The 20,227-nt window shown below is 48.2% G+C and overlaps 1 protein-coding gene across 1 annotated transcript in view; it reads left to right on the top strand.

The window, feature by feature from the left end:
- The window catches only part of EFCAB6 (EF-hand calcium binding domain 6), a 146,757-nt gene that overhangs the window by 91,939 nt on the left and 34,591 nt on the right, over positions 1–20,227 (top strand). Inside the window, exons 19-23 of the mRNA XM_026652311.1 lie at positions 23–119; positions 1,137–1,255; positions 3,213–3,440; positions 10,317–10,472; positions 13,879–14,074. Of these exons, the coding sequence (XP_026508096.1) occupies positions 23–119; positions 1,137–1,255; positions 3,213–3,440; positions 10,317–10,472; positions 13,879–14,074 (796 nt within the window). The remainder of the gene's footprint in view (positions 1–22; positions 120–1,136; positions 1,256–3,212; positions 3,441–10,316; positions 10,473–13,878; positions 14,075–20,227) is intronic.

Below are 20,227 nucleotides of genomic sequence, written 5' to 3'. Positions count from 1 at the left end.
TTATTTTATTTTTCTTTCTGAGACCAAAACAGACAATAACGGATGCAGAACTAGCTTGTGATCAGGCTCATTACTATCTTGTTATCAAAGCACAGACCAGATGGCATGACCTAGCAAGGGTAAGAAAAACGTTTTCATTAAATAAATAAGCTGCACTAATGGATTTTAGAACATTATGCAATGTCAATTTTCAGATTATACAAATATTCAAAAAAGGCATTTGTAAAGTAGCTCATTAATGATAAAAACTTATATGTAGAAAACTAAACTGCTGGAGTATTTGATTTTTAAAAATTTAATTATTTAGTAGTTTCTATTAGAATTGTTTCTAAAATTTTCTTTATATTACTATTGTTATTTATTATTATTTATTATTAAATATATGTATTGTAATAGTATCGAGAGGCCCCAATCATGGATCACGGGATCCATTGTGCTAGGTACTGTACATACACACAGAAAATTGCACTCACAACACAGTCCTCATTAAGGCAATTAGTTTGTGCCAAAATACCAATAATTATATAAAGAGAAACTTATAAACAATCTTAATAAAAACTAAATAATTAAAATTTCATGTATCTGAACCAATTATTGTATACTCTGAGGATAGTGGAGGGCAGTAGTCATGGATTGATGAAAGGATGACTGGGGAGAGTAAACTTTGTTATTTCATTACATTGTTATAAAATTTCAGTAAATGAGTCCATACTGCTGCTACTTAAAATTTGCAAGATGAGCATGTACAGCTGCAACTAAAGAATACTTCATATTAGTTTATGGCACAATAAGCTGGAGCCAGCATCTGCAGAATTGGACACCTCAGTGTGGATTTTCAGTCTGTACCTTCCACCTCTATGCATCAAGGGTCGTGCATACCCACACCCGTATGCACACTTTTAATGCTCAAATCCCAGTGTACACAGGTAATAGAAGTTTTATATGCAAAACACATGGCCAGCACACATATGTTTTACTTCACCAAGAGATAATCAGGCCCAAAAACTCATTCAAAATGGAATTAATCTTTGTATGTTTTTTCATTCTTCCCTAATTCCTGTTATGCCTGATGCATATAAAGAGACTATTTTGTAAAGCCTGTTTGCTCTTGTTATTAAAAGTTTCTTAAATTCTAGACTTTCCGTGAGTTTGATAGCGAAGGCAATGGCATTGTGCAGCCAGAGGATTTGAGAGCTGTATTGTTCAGATTTGCCATTCCAATCACCCCAAAAGAATTTGAAAAGCTTTGGGCAAGGTAAAGTGGCTCTAAATATTAGTTCTTCAACAACAATGTATCTATTTAACCTGACACAGGAGTCTTATTGAGGACAGTGAATTACAATTGTTTACTTTCTAAGGGAAACTTATTTTATTATGTTGATACCAGCTCACCATGATGCCGTGTTCCAAAATATGGCCTTTTATCACACCAAGATCACTATCACAATAAGGTAAATGCCTAATCAGTTCTCAATGAAGTCAGCGAGTCTAACTTCTATTGGGTTTAATTGTATTGCCTGTCCCCTTTAATTTGAGCTACCCTTTCAACTCTGATGATCACTTGGATTACAAGTGAAGTAAATTTGGTTTTCTGCTAGGACCTTATTTATATACACAGATGCCTGCCAGTTCTCCCTAGTTGGCAGTCAGTTGCAGAGAGGCTTAGGACTGGAACAGCAGGAGTGTTCCAGATCAGACTGGAAGTGCATTGGTAGAGCTTTTGAAGGAAGCTTGTCTATACTATAGGTCTGTCTGAAGTCAATGCTATCAGCTGCTTCTTTTCATGAGACTAAATTCACTCACAAAATTTTCAACTTAAATAAAAATGATTCACTGGAAAGAAATATGATATGTAGCAAACACATAACAAAGAAAAGTAAGATTGTTTCATGCTGTGTAAAAATTGTGAGTAATACCATGATACGTTTTTATAGACAAGCAATTTGTTGTGAAGGGGGAAAAAACACTAGCCCTATGTCAGGTGAGAGTAGCAGTACTATAAATTGTGTCTGAAACAGGAGAAGAATGTCAGATGCATGTGACATTGTATAAAATCCACCTTCGTTATAAGTCTTTAAAAACACAGACTCTCTATGGTATAAGGCTCAGGTGTATAGTGTCTTGGTTTCAAACTGCATTAACTATATGGTTTATTTCCTAGCACTGATTCATCTCTGAACTATTTTCTACTTCATTACATTTTACTTTCTATTCTTATTCCTTATGGATGTCATGCCACACTACAATATGTCCCTTCCATTCAGTCATCTGCTGCACAACTTCATTCCCAACCATCATGCATTTATAGGACATAAAATCTTTTATTTACCTTCTGTGACTGTATGTAGAATAAAGGAATTGGAATAACAACGAAGCCTAAATTAGGCCTTTCCCTGCATGGGTGCATTGGAGAAGGAAGGGGTTGCATGGAGCACACCTACGGCAAGGTCTCTATCCAAAAAGGCATAAACAGTTTTAATACAGTTAGGCCCAGATTTTTAAGAGTGGCCTCTAATTTTGAGTACCTCTATTTTGAGTGCCCAACTTGATATTTAGGGCCTGATATTTAGGGCCTGATTTTTAGAAGTGTCACAACTCCTATTGAAATCAGTGGTCAGCACCTCTTGAAAGTCAGCCTCTCTGTATCTCAAGTCAGACATCTAAAAATAAGGTACCATGAGGTAGAGAATATTTCAGTCAACTTGGTCCTTAGAGTAGAATTTTCAAAAGTGCCTAAGGATATGTCTACACTGGAAAAAAAAGCCCTGCGGCAGCGAGTCTCAGAGCCTGGGTCAACTGACTCGCACTCATGGGGCTCGCGCTACAGGGCTAAAAATAGCAGTGGAAACATTCTCACCTCTTGGGCTGGAGCCTGGGCTCTGAGACACACCCCACTTTCTGGATTTTACAGCCCAGGCTCTAGCCTGAGCAGGAATGTCTACACTGCCATTTTTAGTCCTGAGGCGTGAGCCCGAGACAGTTGACCCAGGCTCTGAGCCTCACTGTTGTGGGAGGTTTTTTGCAGTGTGTAGATGTACCCCAAGTCCCATTGAAAGTCACTCTTACACACTTTTGGCATGGCATCTAAAAGGACTGAAAATCAATGAGACTTTAGCAGCTAAGTGACTTAGGCATTTTGAAAAATTTATGGTAATGCCTTGCAGTGATGAATATATGAATATTTCATTTTAAAAGAATATTTCTTTTAAAAGGTATGATACAGTTGCAAAAGGCTACCTTACTCACCAAGAATTTCTGCAGAAATTGGGGTTAGAGTTTGCACCAGCTGACACTGGACTAAGCAGACATATTGTGGAAGACAATTATGCAAGTTTAATGGAGCATTACAGTAATCAGCAAAAGAAGCATTTGGAGATGGAAGAGCAGCAGAAACAGCAAACTAAAGCCCTGCATGTCAATGAGATTAAAAAGCAGATCAAGTAAGTTATTTATCAGTTAAGTGAATAACTTTCATGCTGTGTTTATTGTTACTGTGGTAAAACGTAATGCTAAGCATACATATATGTATTTACAATCCTTCTCTGAAGATAAATCCTACTAGATACTGGGCCAAATTTATACCCAGTGTAACTCCATTGATTTCAGTGGGGATAAATTTGACTCATTCAGTTGTTTGAGGCAATTCTAAAATATTCTCCCTGGCAGTATATCATTCATTTTGTAGAATTTATGGCCCCAATCCTGGGCTGTGTCAGAGCTACTATTGACAGAGATTGGGGGAGAAGAGCAAAGGTAGCTTTAAGCCAAGCCTCCTTTGCAGTTCTCTGATCCTAGAGGTGGCTGGGACTAGGTTGGTCCCAGTAAAAATTAGAGCAGCTACCCAGCTGTATCTGACCCAAAGGGGCATTTCTGGTAGCTGGGATCAGTGCGGCATGAGGACACCTTAGTCACACACCCTTCCCGATTAATGCATGGAGGTGGGTGGAAAGCATAAGAGCTGCTATGCTACTGGGAATCCTCCACCAGACTCGTCACCACTGGCAAATTTAAAATCAAGATTAGATGTTTTCCTAGAAGATCTGCTCTAGCAATTATTCTAGGGATGTTCTATGGCCTGTGTTACACAGGAGGATGATCACAGTCATCCCTTCTGGCCTTGGAATCTATACATTTGTTAAAATAAAATTATGGCAGGGTTGTGTCTCTGGAGCAGCCACAAAAAAACGCCATAGCCGGGGCCAAAATGTGGTCCTATATAAGAGAAGCAAACAACAAACATCTTGCCTCTAAACTGGTGGAGTCCCCACTTAATTTCTATCAAACTCTATATTCTCAGAGATAAGACATCTGTCCTGGGAGATCTGGCCAACAAACAAAAAGGGAAAGCAAATGGATGCCATCTTCTCTGGTTTGACTGCTTGGAGGATTCCATTATTGCAGACTAAGTCTTTTCCTCTGGGCTGCTGCTCCTAAGGCTATGTATGCACTACAGCTTACCTCAGTAGAAGTTATGTCACTCAGGGGTGTAAATAAGCCACCCCCCTGAGCGATGTAAGTTACACCCACCTCAGCGCCTGTGTGGACAGTGCTATGTTAGCAGGAGAGCTACTGCTGCTTGCAGGGGCTGAAGTAATTAAGTCATGAGAGAGCTCTCTCCTGTCGGCTTAGAGTGTCTGCACTAGTAGTGCTACAGCGGTGCAGCTGCATCAGCGCACTGTGCTGCTGCAAGCTCTATAGTGTAGCCATAGCCTAAGTTTCCTTTATTGCCACCTAACTCTGCTCCGGACTCCTTCTCTCAGGACAAGACCATCTCAGGTTTTAGCTCTCTCTCCTAGAGGAAGCTATTCCCATCTCCCTTGGACTCAGAGGAGAATCTAATGATCCCACTTTGCCCCAATGAGTCTGAAGGAATTAACCTGCAGCTCCCTGTAGAGTTCCAGTACTGTTAACAGAACGAGGCAACAGGAGAATCCTGTTGCTTTCTTAGGCCTGGTCTACACTAGGACTTTAATTCGGATTTAGCTGCCTTAATCCGAATTAACCCTTCACCCGTCCACACTACAGAGCCAGTTAATTCGAATTAAAGGGCCCTTTAAATCGATTTCTGTACTCCACCTCGACGAACGGAGTAGAGCCTAAATCGATTTTGTTAATTCGAATTAGGGTTAGTGTGGACGCACACCACCGAATTACTGTGTTTAAGTTAATGGGGTAGTGTGGCCGCACACCACCGAATTAATGTGGTTTAAAACCGAATTAAGGTGCTTAGTGTGGCCGCGCACAATCGAATTTATACAACCTGTTTCCCAAATTCGAATTATCTAAATTCGGATTAATCCTGTAGTGTAGACATACCCTTACAGTACCATTAAAGCTATGTATTTTCAGGTTATGGTCAATCACCACCTGGCCTCATTACTTATTTGTTTTTCCCATTTCCCCTCCCCTCCAGCCATTGGTTGTTTTGGAGAGAGAGAGTGTGTATAAGCTCTTGAGAGCAGAGGCCTTGCTTTATTTAGGTTAGGAAAGCATCTAGCATTTTGTGGGTGCTAACAAAGTATTATTATGAATAGTAATACCTCCTGCTCACATCATCAATGAAGGGGATGTACCCACAATAAAGTAAACCAAGACGAGCCACATTGTCTTCCAGACAAAGGGGGAGAAATCATACTTTGCTCAGAAGGTAAACGACAACATAACAGAGAAAAAAAGGAGAAAAATGCTAGCTAAACTATTGTTTCCTGCCCCTTTTTAATATATTTTACTGTGGCCCAAGCAGGAATTTAAAAATTAAGGGCAAAACTCTCCTCTCTGATCTGCATTGCAGATCTCTTTCCTGCATTGTGGATCTCTGAGGCATGTTGTGCACTCATTACATAATGGAACTCCCATTGGCATCAGGGAAAGACTACATAATATGCCCCAGAGGTGGTTTGGCAGGTGATGTGCTGCAATCGCTGCTTATTACACTGCCCATGACTGTCTGACTATTACCTGGAGTTCTTCTGTCATGTCCACCTGTAGTCTCTTGTCTCTTGCAAGCTCTTTTGGTCAGGGTCTGTCTCTTTGTTGTATGTTTGCCACACACAAGGGGACCTTGGCCTCCAGATGCTATTGCAATACAAATAATAAAAAAATGCTACTAATAATGAAGAGGCCCGTGCTGCAAGTAGGAGCTCTGCAGTGTGGGTCCACCATCCAAGACAGTGATTGAAGTCATAGAGGGCCACAAAGTAATTGGGGTGTGATATTTGGACACACACCGCAATATTTGCATTGTTCTGAATCATCTCATTTTGTGATATTATCACAAAAATCCCATTCGCGTTAGAAAACCCACTAGGCCATTGCACTGTGGTTGTTTAGTCCTCCTCTCATAGGAATTGCCATATTAGATGGAATCCCAAGATCCATCTAGTCGAGTATCCTGCCTGGGCCAGTGGCCAGAACTAGGGCCCAAATCCACAAAGGGACTTAGGCATTGTGATGCAGAGCATTTTAATGCCTAACTTGTAGGCACCTAGAAAATCACAGGAACAACACTGTGATCCAGAAAGCCTGAGTTAGGTGCCCAGGCTCCCTATACAATTAATGGGGAGACGTAGGTGCCTAAGAATGCAAACCACAAAAGCCAGCACGCTAGGCAGGGACCCTCCTAAGTTAGCCAGTGGGAGATGCTGATGAGAGTGGTGTGTCATAAACCCCACCCCTCTGAGGGAGACTGGTGCTTTAGTCCAGGCTGCTGGGACGCACCTGTCTTTGCTAGTGATCCACAGCCAGGAGTCAGATGGCTTAGGTGCCTAAGACATGTGAGAAGCAGTGAAACAGGCACCTAACCACACAATGGCTGGGGGGGTGTGCCCACCTTATAACTTTTAGCCCAGTGGCTTAGAGCACTCAGCTGGGCTGTGAGAGACCCACTTCTCCCAGGTGGGGAGAAAGGCTGTGAACAGGGATCTGCCTGCCACCTTTCAGGAGAGTGCTCTATCCACTGAGCAATGGGATATTCTGGTGTGGGGCTCCCTCAATCTCTCCTGCTAAAGCTGTTCCACCTTGGATAAATACTTAAAGAGTTGCTGGATCATGAGAGATGACTCTATAGCCTTGTAATTAAGGCACCTTCCTAAGTGGTGGGAGACTTAGAGTCCAGTCTCCTTGCTCCAGTGACTCTTTAATTATTCATACACAGTGGAACAGCTTCAACAGGAGAGACTGAGGGCTATATCCCATAGCCTTGTGTTTAGTGCTGGGAACCCCTGTTTAAATCCTCTCTCTGTTTTAGGCAGAGGGAGGATTGAACCTGGGTCTCCAACATCCTGCGTGAATGTTCTAACCACCAAGATCAAAGTTGCAAGGTGGGGATCACTTCATCTTCTAGCCAGATTTTGAATGGGATCTGATCTGGCAGGCAGCCTCTGAGTACACCTATTCGTTTGGGCCCACAGGTTCTCCTCTGGTTCTCTCATCTATTTTCCTCCAGTTCATGGATTGCTGTGGAGCTTGGGCAAGAGATAGGCATCCAGATGCCTAGCATGAGGCAGCAGTAGGCACGCCCAGAGGCGGAAACATAGGCCCCTGGGGAACCTTTACTGCCAACTTTTAGGTGCTGAGCGAGTTTAGCTGTCCATAGGATCAGGCAGCAGCCAAACACCAGTTTGGGGGGTTGCAGTGGTGCCTAAAACTAAATCTGGAGTTTTGGCAGCTAAATATCTTTGTGGATCTGGGTCTAGATGCTTCAGAGGAAGATGTTAGCAGCCCCTCCCTCATTAGATTTTATCCCAATTTCTAATAGCTAGAGATTGGCTTAAGACCTGAAGCATGAGGTTTAATATCCCTTCTACAATTTTTGTTATTAATTATTATAACTCTGGATATTCTTGATACCCGTATAAATGTCCAGTCCCTTTTTAGAATCTTGTTATGTTCTTGGCCTCAGTGACTCCCTGTGTGCAATGAGTTCCACAGTTCAATCACAAGCAGTGTGAAAAAGTGTTTCCTTTTATCAGCCTTGAGTTTCACACCTGTTAATTTCATTGACCATGTCCTTATTCTCTGTCGCTTTCCTTGCCTACTTTCTGACTGCCGGGAGTTATCCTCCGGTAGCAATTCCAGTCTGTTTGCTCTGCACACCCACTGGTCCTTCACATTCAGTTTGCTCTGAAAGCAAGCAGTGCAAGAGGAGTTGAACCCAGACCCCTGAACGCCTCAAGTTTTACATAGGAAGGCTGTAAGTGTCTCTTGAGCCACAGGTTGGAGTCATTGCTTTAAAAATGAAGTGCATTGTGTGTATAGACACAATGGAAGCCAGTGATCCAGCAGAACCACCAATGTTCCCATTCATGAGAGGGTCATGGGCAGCAGAGCTGGGTACCATGCCCATTCCACCATGTTGGTCAGCATAAAGGCATTTGAACGTGGAGGGAGGCCAGATACAATGGCTACAGGATTTAGTGGTTCCAGTGGCTACAAAATCCAACACAGATGGTATACAATGGTCCTCGCCCTTACCTCACTCCCTGAGGGTTGGGAAATGCATTCCTTCCATCTGTCCAAGCCTGGCTCAGGCTAGTTTACACAGCCCATTTACTCTGGCTTTCTGAAAGTGTTGTGAATTTCACCCTAAATTCTTTGTAGCAGTTTTAGTGCCCTGTGATTAGACACAGTAAAACTGACAAGGACTCTGAGCATCTTAACATTCAAAATATAATGCTGGATATATAATTTTTTTGGTTTTGTTTTAACTCACAGGAACAAATACCCCAAATTAGAAACAGACATTGAGCAGCAGCTCTCCAGCGCTTCAAGAGAAATACAAAACATTTGCAAGACAAGATTATTTTTTGGCAGCATAGCTGTATCCATAGTTTAAATCCTCATTTACTCAGTGCACATATTTACTGCTGCAAGTGGAATAATTACTGCTTGGAAACCATTACTCAGTCCAAGAAATGATGAATGCCTCAATTTTCTAAAAATATGAATCTCAAAAGCTGTTTTGATTTTACATCTTCCTTTACTTTCATTTTGAAGGTTTAAGTGGAAGATAATAGTGGTGATGAAGAGCTATCATTTAGCAGCATGGGTCGGAATGTAACATACCCCTGTAAAGGATTCCAAAATAATGGTGCTGTTGTGATAGATTAAGGGCCTCATGGTGCCTTTAAAGTACAGCCTTTCATTGTGGGCAGTGTGGAGCCGCACTGTCTCATGGGGAGGGATTCCTCACTGAGCACCCTTGGGGGAGTGCAGGCTTTATTAGCAGGTGGCAGCAGCCTAAAGGATTCCCTGATGCGCCTACCTTGCTTTGAAGGCCAGTATGGAGAAGTAGACCATGCCCCTACCTCCTCCATCCAGCCTGCAGTTGTGTCTGGCTCTTAACATGTGTCAAGCAAGGCAGGAAAGACCCTTAGTGCTCTCCATCCATGCACCTCTGGAAGAGCCCGTCACATTCTGACACTACATGCCTGATCGGTGTTTCATAATCTACATCTGGCCATAATTCTCATTTATTTTAAACCTTGCATTAATCTTTAGTGACTCCTCCAGCCAGTTGAGAGTCAGTGATAGGTTGTGGAGGCAGCAGTAAAGTATGAACAGGTTGGTGTTAAACTAAGAGTAAAGGGAAAGCGAGGGGTGATGCCTGGGCTCCAAAAGGTATTCAAAAGATCCCCAACTTCTCTGGGATGAAAATGACAAAATAAATGGGGGAGAAACGAGTCTTGGGTCTGAATTGATTAATCTGTGAAGAATCAGATGATGTTTTAAATACCTGGTAGCAGCTCTAATGAACTCATCCAAAGCCCAATGAAATCACTGGGAGTTTTTCCATTGACTTCAGTCAGTTTTGGCTCTGTCCCTAAAATAGTATAGTTCTTGCTCTGATATAATAATTCCAATTAAACAGCAAGACTTTCTGTTCTTGTTAAAGTTTTATCAGTCCAATATTGCAGAGGATAATTTGCTGGAAGTCAATTGTCATAACAGCTATATTAAACATTGTATATCTTCTTTAGGGCCAGGTTTTCAAAGAGGGATCTAGATTTTGTATCTTTAATTTTGAATGGTCAAAAGCAGGTAGTTAAACCATCTAACTAATTGATTTACAAATCCAAATGTCATTTGTACACATATATCTGGGTGGTTTTAGCCCTGAAATTGCTTGAGCAAATTTAAAAGTGGTTTTTGAAAATTAGACATCCTAATAATTTTTGTATCACTCTTTGGACAAATGATACCAAGTTAACAAATGCAAGGAAACTGAGATTCTTGCTCTGCCTTTTATTTTTGTATATTTGTATTTATTTTTCTAATATTTAACAGGAGAACTAAAACAAACAGCTGCTCTCTTTCAGGGATAAATTTAGGGACTACTTCCAAGACTTCAACAAGGCCTTTTATAGACTGGATAAAAATAAAGATGGCTATATAACAGTAGATGACCTACTCAGGATGCTGCAAGAATTCAACTATTATCTTGATGATGAACAGTTCACCAGTCTTCTAAACAGGTTTTTATGATTATATCATAGGTCTCTCTTTTGTCCCAAGCCAATAAAGGACTTAAGTATGCACTTTACTTTAAGAAAATAAGTAGTCTTATTAAAGCCCATGCAATTACACACATACTTAAAGGTACCCATGTGCTGAAGCGCTATGCTCGATCAGGGTTGATTCTGAGGATAAGTAGGGTGGTAATTGATTTTTAGATAAAATTAAAAACAGATTAATTTACTCTGTCTTCCTCATAACATTAGTGTTGTAACAACTTAAAGGCTTTTGAAATCAAGCTGATTATTTGAGGAAATTAAGCAGATCTGAAAATAGGTCAGGTTTTTAGTGTATTTTAAAATTTGTAATTAAATTAGTAGTTTTATTTAATTAAACAAAAAAGAGTGGGGGGAAAAACCCTGCAAAACCAGAAATTGAATCATATCGGGTTAAAAAGTATTAATTTTCAAATGCTACTGCTATGCAAAGGCATACATTCTGTATTGTGTCTTAATATCATCAAGTAATATCAAGAAATAGAATCTCTTTTATAAGGTCTATAGAACACAAAGGACCTAATCTAGTAGAAGATATCCATAGCTTTCTGCACTTCACAAGCCACAGAAGTGACATCCCTATGTGGCACTGCATTATGTTCTCATAACACGGTTAGACCAGACTCTTTAAAAAGAAATTACAAAATCTTTTCTCAGTTCACCTTTTGTTGAGTGATCAACTTTTTATGAATGGAAACCCTAATAAGAATCTTCTGCTTGTTTCTTCTTCAAAGACCTCTTGATGATAAACACCTCCATTCATTGTAATTTTGCTCAGATTATTCCTTTCTAGATCCAAAACAGACTTTTCTAAATAATACAGAGTAGATTAGCATTTGCATTTGGTTTCATTACTAACATTTTCATACCAGCTTGGCAATGTATTTCTCTGCTGAAGTGGAGTTGATTATTTCCTTTTCCACAGCGTCTCCAGGATTGGAGCCAGCTTGACCTGGGTAATATGTGGGAGTGCTGTGCAGCTGCAAGACACAAAACCAGGGCTCTTGAGTGTATTTTTCTTAGTAACGGATATTGGGTCTATGGTTATTTTCTGTTCCAGCCTCTTTTTATAAAGCTTCCTTTTTGTTTAACTGGCTCTCCTCAATAATCAGACATTCTAGTAAGAGGGTGTTCTGGTGATTGGTGGTGGTCCTCAGTGATTTACTGTGAAAAAAGATGACAAAAGTACATTACAGTAATTCACTTTCACATACAGAATATAAGATTCATTCACCATGCTGGGTCAGACTATAGGGCAATCCACTCTGCCACTGGCAAGTTCTTGATGCTTCAGAACATACTTTAGCCATTACATTTCCGTAGCCAAGGGTGCAATGCTGAATGCAGGACAGAAAAAGTCCTCCCTGGCCCCTGTGGTATGAGATTTGCTTACCTCTATCAAAGCATGCATAGTGTCTACAAATGTGATTACTGGTCATAAAATTATCTAGGCCGATTAAAACTCCATGTACAGTCTCTGAACGAGATCCTGATCTCAATTACCCCAGTGTAAATCTGAAATAATTCCAATGGAGTCAACGGATTGCACCAGGTTAAGTGAGCAGAATCTCTCTGACTGGGTTTTGATGGTAATAAATTCCATAAGCTGACTACACTGAATTTCCACTGGGGTAGCTGAGAGCAGAATCTGCCCTTTGATGCTATGATTTACTATGGTGATGAATTCCACAGGTTGACCACACAAGTCTGAAGTCTTTTCTCTGATTGTTTTAAATCTACTTGATATCATTTAATTGAATGTTCTTATCTGATGGGGCAGTGGAATAAATAAATAAATAAATAAATAAAATAATTCCAATCCGCTTCCCCCCCCAACTCTTCTCCTTCCTGTACTAAACAACCCTTATTTTTGCAGTTTCTCTCCATATGTAAATCATGACTTAATTCTCATCTTATGTGGTGAAACATCCTTGAGTAAAAATGAATTTGGTTTTGTAACAAATTCCTCCACAAAAAAACCTCAAAATCATATGTTAGAACTCCTCTTTCCCCATGCTGATATTTGACGCAAAAATGTATTCACTGTTTATACCTGGAGCTATCTATATTTAGATGTGCAGCTCACTGAATTTCTTATATGATGAAGTACAAAACTCCATAGTCTCTGTGATCTACCAGATATTACAGTTGGCAAGCAGATATTTAAAAGGTCTGAGACGAGATTTGAGAGACTTCAGGCCAGACTCTCCAGTGCAACCTGACCATGAAATCTTAGCAGCAAATTCCCCTTGTGGAGGGGAACTCTTCACTGGTTGGAGATGGCATCTGCTGGGCCAGACATATCACCCTTCAACTCAGTGGGTGTGCCAAGGGAGGAACGGCATGTATCAGAGGAATAGTGAAGGGGAACTTCATTACACCAGTCCTCCACATTCCCCAGACACCTTATGCGAGTGGCTTAGGTTAGAGCAGCCATTATGTTGCTCTCATGGATACCAGAGCCAGGCTCGTGCAGGATCAGGAGCTGTACAATTGTTCCCTGATAGCCTGCCACCCTGTGCCCAGAGGAGCGCAAATGCAGGGGACAGTCGAGCCCTTCAGTTATAAACTCAAGAAAAGCTTTGCATGGAAATTGATCTAGTTTCCTACCATGTGATGAATAGAATGCAGTTTATCCAGTGTTTATAGCAGGAGGCCAGGAACCAGAACTCTGGGTTCCATCTGCAGCTGGCACACTGTGATTTTGGGGAAGTCACTAAGGATATGTCCACACAGCAGCTGGCAGCAAGCTAGCATACTAAAAGCAGCAGTGTGGACTTTGCGGCTCGGGCAGTGGTTCATGCTCTCAAGCCCACCTGACCCCCTATGTTCGAGCTTGGGTGGCTATCCTGAGGCTTTGCCAGAGCCTCAGTGCCCACAGTGCTTTGTTTAGCGCCCGAGCTTGAGCTAGCACAAATCTGTGTCCCTAGGCTGGGAGGCTCCCTCCCACCAGCAGTGTAGACATACCTTAGGGCTTGATTTTCAGAGATCCTGAGCAACCACAACTCCCACGGAAGCCCACAGGAACTGCAGGGACTCAGCACTTTTAAAAGTCAGTCCAGCAATCTCTCTTTGCCTCAGTTTCCTTTTCTGTAATACTGGGATAGCAAAACTTCATGGGATACTGTGAGATTTATGTTAGACTTTAACAGCACTTTTAGATCCTGGAATAAAAGGCACTTTGCAAAGCGCAAAACTGGAGCAGGGACTATCTTTTTGTTCTGTGTTCGTACAGCACCTACCACAATGGGGTCCTGACCCAGACCTGGGTCTCACTTCCACAATACAAATAATAATACATTAGTAGCAGTTGTAGTAGTGATATACTTTTTTACAAAATGTTGATATACTATTCTGCTGTTTCTCTTAGTTTAGGAATCAGTATTCATGACAGCAAGCTCTCTTATTTTGATTTCCTGAGAGCGATTGATGATGGCAGAGCATCTAAATACCAGCAGAGACAAAAGCATGCTGCACCACCTGCAAGCTTTGCAATGCTCAGCTTAGAAAAGACCCTAATTAAGATAAAAGAAATAGTTACATCTTCTTATGATTTGTTATACAAGGTAGGTTACATGTGGACATAACATTTCATTTCATTTCTTTATGCTTGGATGGGGGCTAGCCCAGCTGTCTAGAAGCATTTCTGCTGCTAACTGGGGTTCCCCAATCCCAGGCCAGCAAGAGTGGGGATAACTATAAAAGTGGCATGGTCAGCCCCCATCAGAGAAAGCACTTTCTATAGCATCTTTGTAGCATGGTGGTTACATGACGCAGCAATGACAACTCTGCAGCATATGGCCATGTGAGGATAGAGGTTGGTGAGTAAAAGGGGAAAACAGGATCTTAGAGTCCTGTGACAGGGTTGGGACTCACCACCGAGCACCTCCTGCTGGTTACCTCCGGGAATTAGCTCAGTCTAGTGGAGCGCCCTCTCCTGGTGGTGTCCCGCCCATTGTCTCGGCCTTGGTTGGCGTCTGAGCCCGCGTTGCTCTCCAGCTTACCCTATCCCCCCAGCTGCATTTGGCTGGTGGGGTCCCCTCCCTGCTGTGCCCCCTGGTCCCCCTGTGTTAGTTTGACCCTTCCCCCCTGCAGCCTGCCCCGCCCACTACCTGCTTTGATCCTTTCTGTTAGTTTGCCTGCCCCGCCCTAGCCCTTCAGTATTTGTTACCTGTCCCGCCCCAAACTTTGGGCTTTGGTTAGGTTGCCTGCCCTGCCCTTACCCTTGTAGTTCCCCCCTGAGATTTACCTTGCCCCTTGTTTTTTCCTCTGCCCTCCCTTGCCCCCCCTCCCAGTTTGGTCCTTCTTACCCGTGCGCCCATGCCCCCTCCGTAAGCGCTTTTGCCCCCTTTTAGTTGTGCCCCCACCACTGTTCACAGCCTCCCCACTGATATTGTAGTCCCTCCCTTTCCCAGTGCAGCCGGAGGAGCCGGTATCCCTACCCAGTACCTGTGCCCCCTTTTGCCCCCGCGTACCTCGCCGCTGGCACCCTCCTCCCCTGCCTGCAGCCTAGCGGGGAGGAGCGATTGCTTCTTCCCTTTCCCCCGGTTCCCCCTGTTGTTCCCTGCCCACTGGTGCCCTCCTTCCCTGTACACAGCCTAACAGGGAGGAGTGGTTATCCACGTTCCCTCTCCCCCATCCCCCCTGCATACCCCACCGCTGGACCCTCCTCCCCTGCATGTTGCTTAGCAGGGAGGAGTGGCTGCCTATCGCCTCACCCCCACATTAAGGCCTCCCCTTGCCACCATGGAGGAGGACCCTGCTCCTGCCCGTCCCAACCCCTGCTTCGACCCTCAGCCCTGCTCCTGTCCCTGCCCCTGCTGACCCTGTGGTTCCCCCATTGCCACCACCCCTGCCCGCCCCAGCGGCTGACCTCTCAGCCACCACTAGCCCAGACTCTGCCGCTGCCATGGCCGCCCCTTCCACAGGCAGAAAGGGCCAGGGGAATAAAAAGGGCAAAGGCCCCGCCCGGAAACCGAAACCTCCTGCCGGCAGGGCCACCCTCCCTGCTGCGGCTCCGACACCTGCCGCGGCCCCTCCTTGCCCTGCCGTTCCTGCCACAAGCTCTGGGGGCGTTCCATCTCAAGCCCCCAGAGCGTACGCCCAGGTGGCCGCCGCCCTTCCGCGAGCCACTGCGCCATTCGCCCCGACTGCCGCCTCCGGTACCATCCCTGGTGGCCGGGGCCCCTTCCCCTCGATGACCAGGAGGCACGGCGTCCGCTGTCTCCTGGTGCCCGCCTCGCCCCACGTCAAAACATACGTGCAGGCGCTGGCGAGGGTGGTGGGGCCAATGGCCGTCGTGGCAGCCTCCAAAATGTATGGCAAGGTCGTCTTCTTCCTTGCCTCAGACGCCGCGCAGGAGGCGGTGGAGAAGGGCCTGGCGGTAGGGGGCGTGTTTGTTCCCTTGGAACCTCTAGAGGACCTGGGCATCCGGGTGGTGTTGACCTCCGTCCCGCTCTTCCTTCCCAATGCTGCCCTGTTGCCTGTCCTCTCCACCCTGGGGAAGCCCATTTCCATCATCAGCCCTTTCCCACTGGGCTGTAAGGACCCCGCCCTTCGTCACGTCCTGTCCTTCCGCTGGCAGGTCCAGATCCAACTACTGCCGGCGGCACGTGATGGAGTGGTGCTCGAGCGGTCCTTCCTGGTGCTCTACCAGGGGGCCCATTACCGAGTCCATTATACGATAGGGGAGGCCCGGTGCTTCCTCTGCCAGGCGACGGGGCACGTCCGGAGGGACTGTCCCCTGGCCCGGCACGGAAGGGCATCCCGGAGCCCCGAGACCCGTGAGGGCGCCGGCCTTGTCATCGCCGGCGACCTTGGTGGCCCAGCTACCGCTGCTGCTGCCCCTCCTCCTCCTGCCACAGGGACGGCCGAGCGGGCGGGCCTCGCCTCCATCGGTTGCAGTTCAGCGGGGCCCGCGGAGGAGAGGGCGAGACCCCTGCCGGCCGAGGGAGAGGGCCCGCCCCAGGGGGAGGTTTCCCTTCCCCCCGCTGTCCTGCCCTTGCCGCCCCGAGCCCCGAAACCTTCGCCCTTGCCTCCTGGCCCTGCCCCCGCTGACCAGCCTTCCACCTCCACTTCCACCTCGGAGGGCTGGGTGCTCGTCCAGGGGAAGCGATGAGGAGGGAGAGGAGGACCCCCGAAAGATGCTGCGGGGGCTGGGGCTGCTAAATCTTCCACCGCTCCCCCGGACAGTGCCCAGCAGGAGGCGCCAGCTATGGAAACCATGGTAGCGGACGGAGGGGATCCTGCCCCCCTTGTCGAGTCCCCCCCTGAGGAGGCTTCGGTGGAAGTTCCCACGGCCCCATACCACCTGTGCCCCCCGCCGCCACAGATACCAGGGCAATTGTTGCCTCTGTGACTGGCGGGGAGGTTGCTGGGGCCGAGGGGACTGAGTTCTCCTCAAATATTGAGGTGATCAAGGCCATGGGTCTGACCCCTGTCACCCAGGGGGAGGACGACCCCCCGGCAGCTGCACTATTCCCTCCACTGCCCCCTTCCTTGCCGGGGATGGAGATGGGCTGCCTGGCGCAGCAGTGCAGGGGCTCGGCCCCTTGTTTGCCTGTCTCCGCGGTCCACGAAGATCTCTCGGGAGCCCCACTGGAGGACGGCAGCAGATTGGCCGCTGCATCCCCCTCTACGCTGAAGGATGAGCTGCGCCGCTTCCTGAAGGACACCTGTGGCTCAAAGAGCAAGGTGCAGCTTGCTCTCCAGCACTGGGGGGGGGACTTCCATCGTGTCCTCCGGGCCATGAGGGCCCTTTTGGGGGAGGGGAAAGGGACCAAGAGGCAGGACATCGTGGCCTACCGGCGGGCCCGCAAGTTCTGCAACTCCCCCGTGACCTTTGGGGTCGAACATGGGTTGTTGCGGGGAGCGCTGGAGGCTGTAGATCACCCTGCCCATGAGGATCCACCCCAGCCCTCCCTATGAAAGTCGTCATCTTTGCCACCTTAAACACCCGGGTCTGTAGGGTGGGTCTCCGCAGGAGCCAGGTGCTCTCCTTCCTTCGGGAGGGGGGGTACTCTGTGCTCTTCCTGCAGGAGACCCATACGGCTCCAGCCGTCAAGGCTAGCTGGCGGCTGGAGTGGAGGGACAGGGTATATTTTAGCCACCTCGGCACCCGCTCAGCTGGGGTGGCCACCCTGTTCTCCCCCGAGCTACGGCCCGAGGTGCTGGGGGTCGCCGAGGTTGTGTTGGGTCGCCTTCTGCATGTCTGGGCCAGTGTGGAGGGGCTGATATTAAACCTGGTCAATGTTTACACCCTGAACACGGGCCCGGAATGAGTGCGTTTCTATCGGCAGGCGTCGGCTTTCCTCGGCACCCTGGATCCTCACGAGTGCCTGGTCCTGGGCGGGGACTTCAACATCACCCTCGAGGACCAGGACCGCTCAGGAGTCGAGAATTCCCAGGCGGCCGCGGGTGTCCTCAGGGAGATGGTGGATCATCACTCCCTGGTGGATGTCTGCCTCGACCACCACCCGGACGATGACACCACCTTCACCTATGTCCGGGTGGAGGAGGATCGGTCACACCACTCCTGGTTGGACCGCATTTATTTCTCATGTTTCTATCTGGCACGGGCCCACGCCGCCGGCATCCGGCCAGCCCCGTTCTCGGATCACCACCTGGTGACCGTGACGGCCTCTCTCAGTTCGGAGAGGCCGGGGCCGGCCTATTGGCATTTTAACAACAGCTTGCTGGAGGACGTGGGCTTCGTGGCGTCCTTCCGGGAGCTCTGGCTGGCCTGGCGGGGACAGCGGCGTGCGTTTCCCTCGGCGAGGCGGTGGGATGTGGGGAAGGTGCGCGCACGGCTCTTCTGCCACGACTACTCCCGGGGCGGCAGCCGGCAGAGGGATGTGGTGATAGGGCAGTTGGAGCGGGAGGTCTTAGAGCTAGAGAGGCGTCTGGCTTCTGGCCCCAAGGATGCACCCCTCTGTGCAGCCTACCGGGAGAAGTGGGAGGAGCTCAGGGCCCTGGAGGACCATCGGGCCCGGGGCGCATTCGCTCGATCCCGCATCCATCTCCTTCGGGAGATGGATCACGGCTCCCACTTCTTCTACGCCCTGGAGAAAAAGAAGGGGGCTAAAAAGCATGTCACCTGCCTCCTGGCGGAGGACGGCACCCCCCTCACGGATCTGGAGAAGATGCGTGGAAGGGCCAGGGCCTTCTACGCCAGCCTTTTCTCCCCGGATCCAGCCGAAGCCTGTAGAGTGCTCTGGACCGGGCTCCCTATAGTCAGCGCGGGCGACCAAGGCTGGCTGGAGCTGCCTCTCTCTCTGGCCGAGCTCTCGGGAGCCCTCTGTCTCATGCCCACCAACAAATCTCCGGGCATGGACGGGTTGACTGTGGAGTTCTACCGCGTGTTCTGGGACGTCCTCGGCCCAGACCTCGTCACTGTCTGGGCCAAGTCCTTGCAAAGCGGGGTCCTCCCTCTCTCATGCAGGTGAGCCATGCTCGCGTTATTGCCGAAGAAGGGGGACCTCTGCAACCTACGGAATTGGCATCCCGTCTCGCTCCTCAGCACGGACTATAAGGCTGTAGCGAAGGCCATCTCGCTGCGGCTGGGGTCCGTGCTGGCGGACGTGGTCCATCCCGACCAGACCTACACCGTCCCGGGCCGGACCATTTTCCATAACTTGTATTTGGTCCGGGACCTCTTGGAGCTGAGGCATAGGGATGGTCTGTCGTTCGCCCTCCTGTCCCTGGACCAGGAGAAGGCGTTCGACAGGATGGACCATGGGTATCTCCTGGGCACTCTGCGGGTGTTTGGCTTCAGGCCCCAGTTCGTGGGCTTCCTCCAGGTGCTGTACGCTGAGGCGGAGTGTCTGGTCAGGCTCAATTGGACCCTGACCGAGCTGGTCAGCTTCGGCCGGGGAGTACGGCAGGGGTGCTCCCTGTACGCTCTGGCGATCAAGCCCTTCCTCTGTCTCCTCCGCCGGAGGTTGACAGGGTTGGTGCTTCGGGAGCTGGAGCTGCGGCTGGTCCTGTCGGCGTATGCCGACGACGTGCTCCTTGTGGTCCAGGACCCGGGCAACCTGATGCGGGTGGAGACCTGCCAGGCCGTTTATTTGGTGGCCTCCTCCGCCCGGGTCAACTGGGTCAAGAGCTCTGGCCTGGTGGTCGGGGACGGGTGGCGGGCGAGCTCCCTCCCACCCGCGCTTCAAGCCATCTGTTGGAGCGCGGGTCCGCTGCTCTATCTCGGCGTTTATCTCTGCGCCACGCATCCTTCTCTGCCGGCGAACTGGCAGGATTTGGAGGCCAGGGTGTCTCTCCCTGCAAGGGAGGGCGCTAGTGCTAAATCAGCTAGTCCTGTCCATGCTCTGGCACCGGTTCAACACCCTGAGCCGGGCCCCGGGGACCCTGGCCAGGATCCAGAGGACGGTCCTGGAGTTCTTCTGGGCGGGGCTGCACTGGGTCCCTGCAGGGGTTTTGAGTCTTCCCCTGGAGGAGGGAGGACAGGGCCTAGTCTGCCTTCGCAGCCAGGTCCATGTCTTCCGCCTCCAGGCCCTACAGTGACTCCTTTACCAGGGCCGGCTCCAGGCACCAAGCACCCAAGCGGGTGCTTGGGGCGGCACCTGGAGGGGGGCGGCGCGGCGCTCTGGCCGCCGGGGGGAGAGCCGAGCCGAGCCCCAGCCGGGGCTCGCCGCCCTCTCGCCGCCCTGCCCCCGGCGCTCTGGCCGCCGGGGGGGGCGGGGGAGAGCCGAGCACCCGCCGGGGCTCGC

This window comes from Terrapene carolina, unplaced genomic scaffold (assembly GCF_002925995.2).
Source record: "Terrapene carolina triunguis isolate 2854851 unplaced genomic scaffold, T_m_triunguis-2.0 Scaffold112, whole genome shotgun sequence".
Lineage (NCBI taxonomy): Eukaryota > Metazoa > Chordata > Testudines > Emydidae > Terrapene > Terrapene triunguis.
Note: the sequence above shows the minus strand (reverse complement) of the source record. Positions and strands in the feature narration are given on the sequence as shown.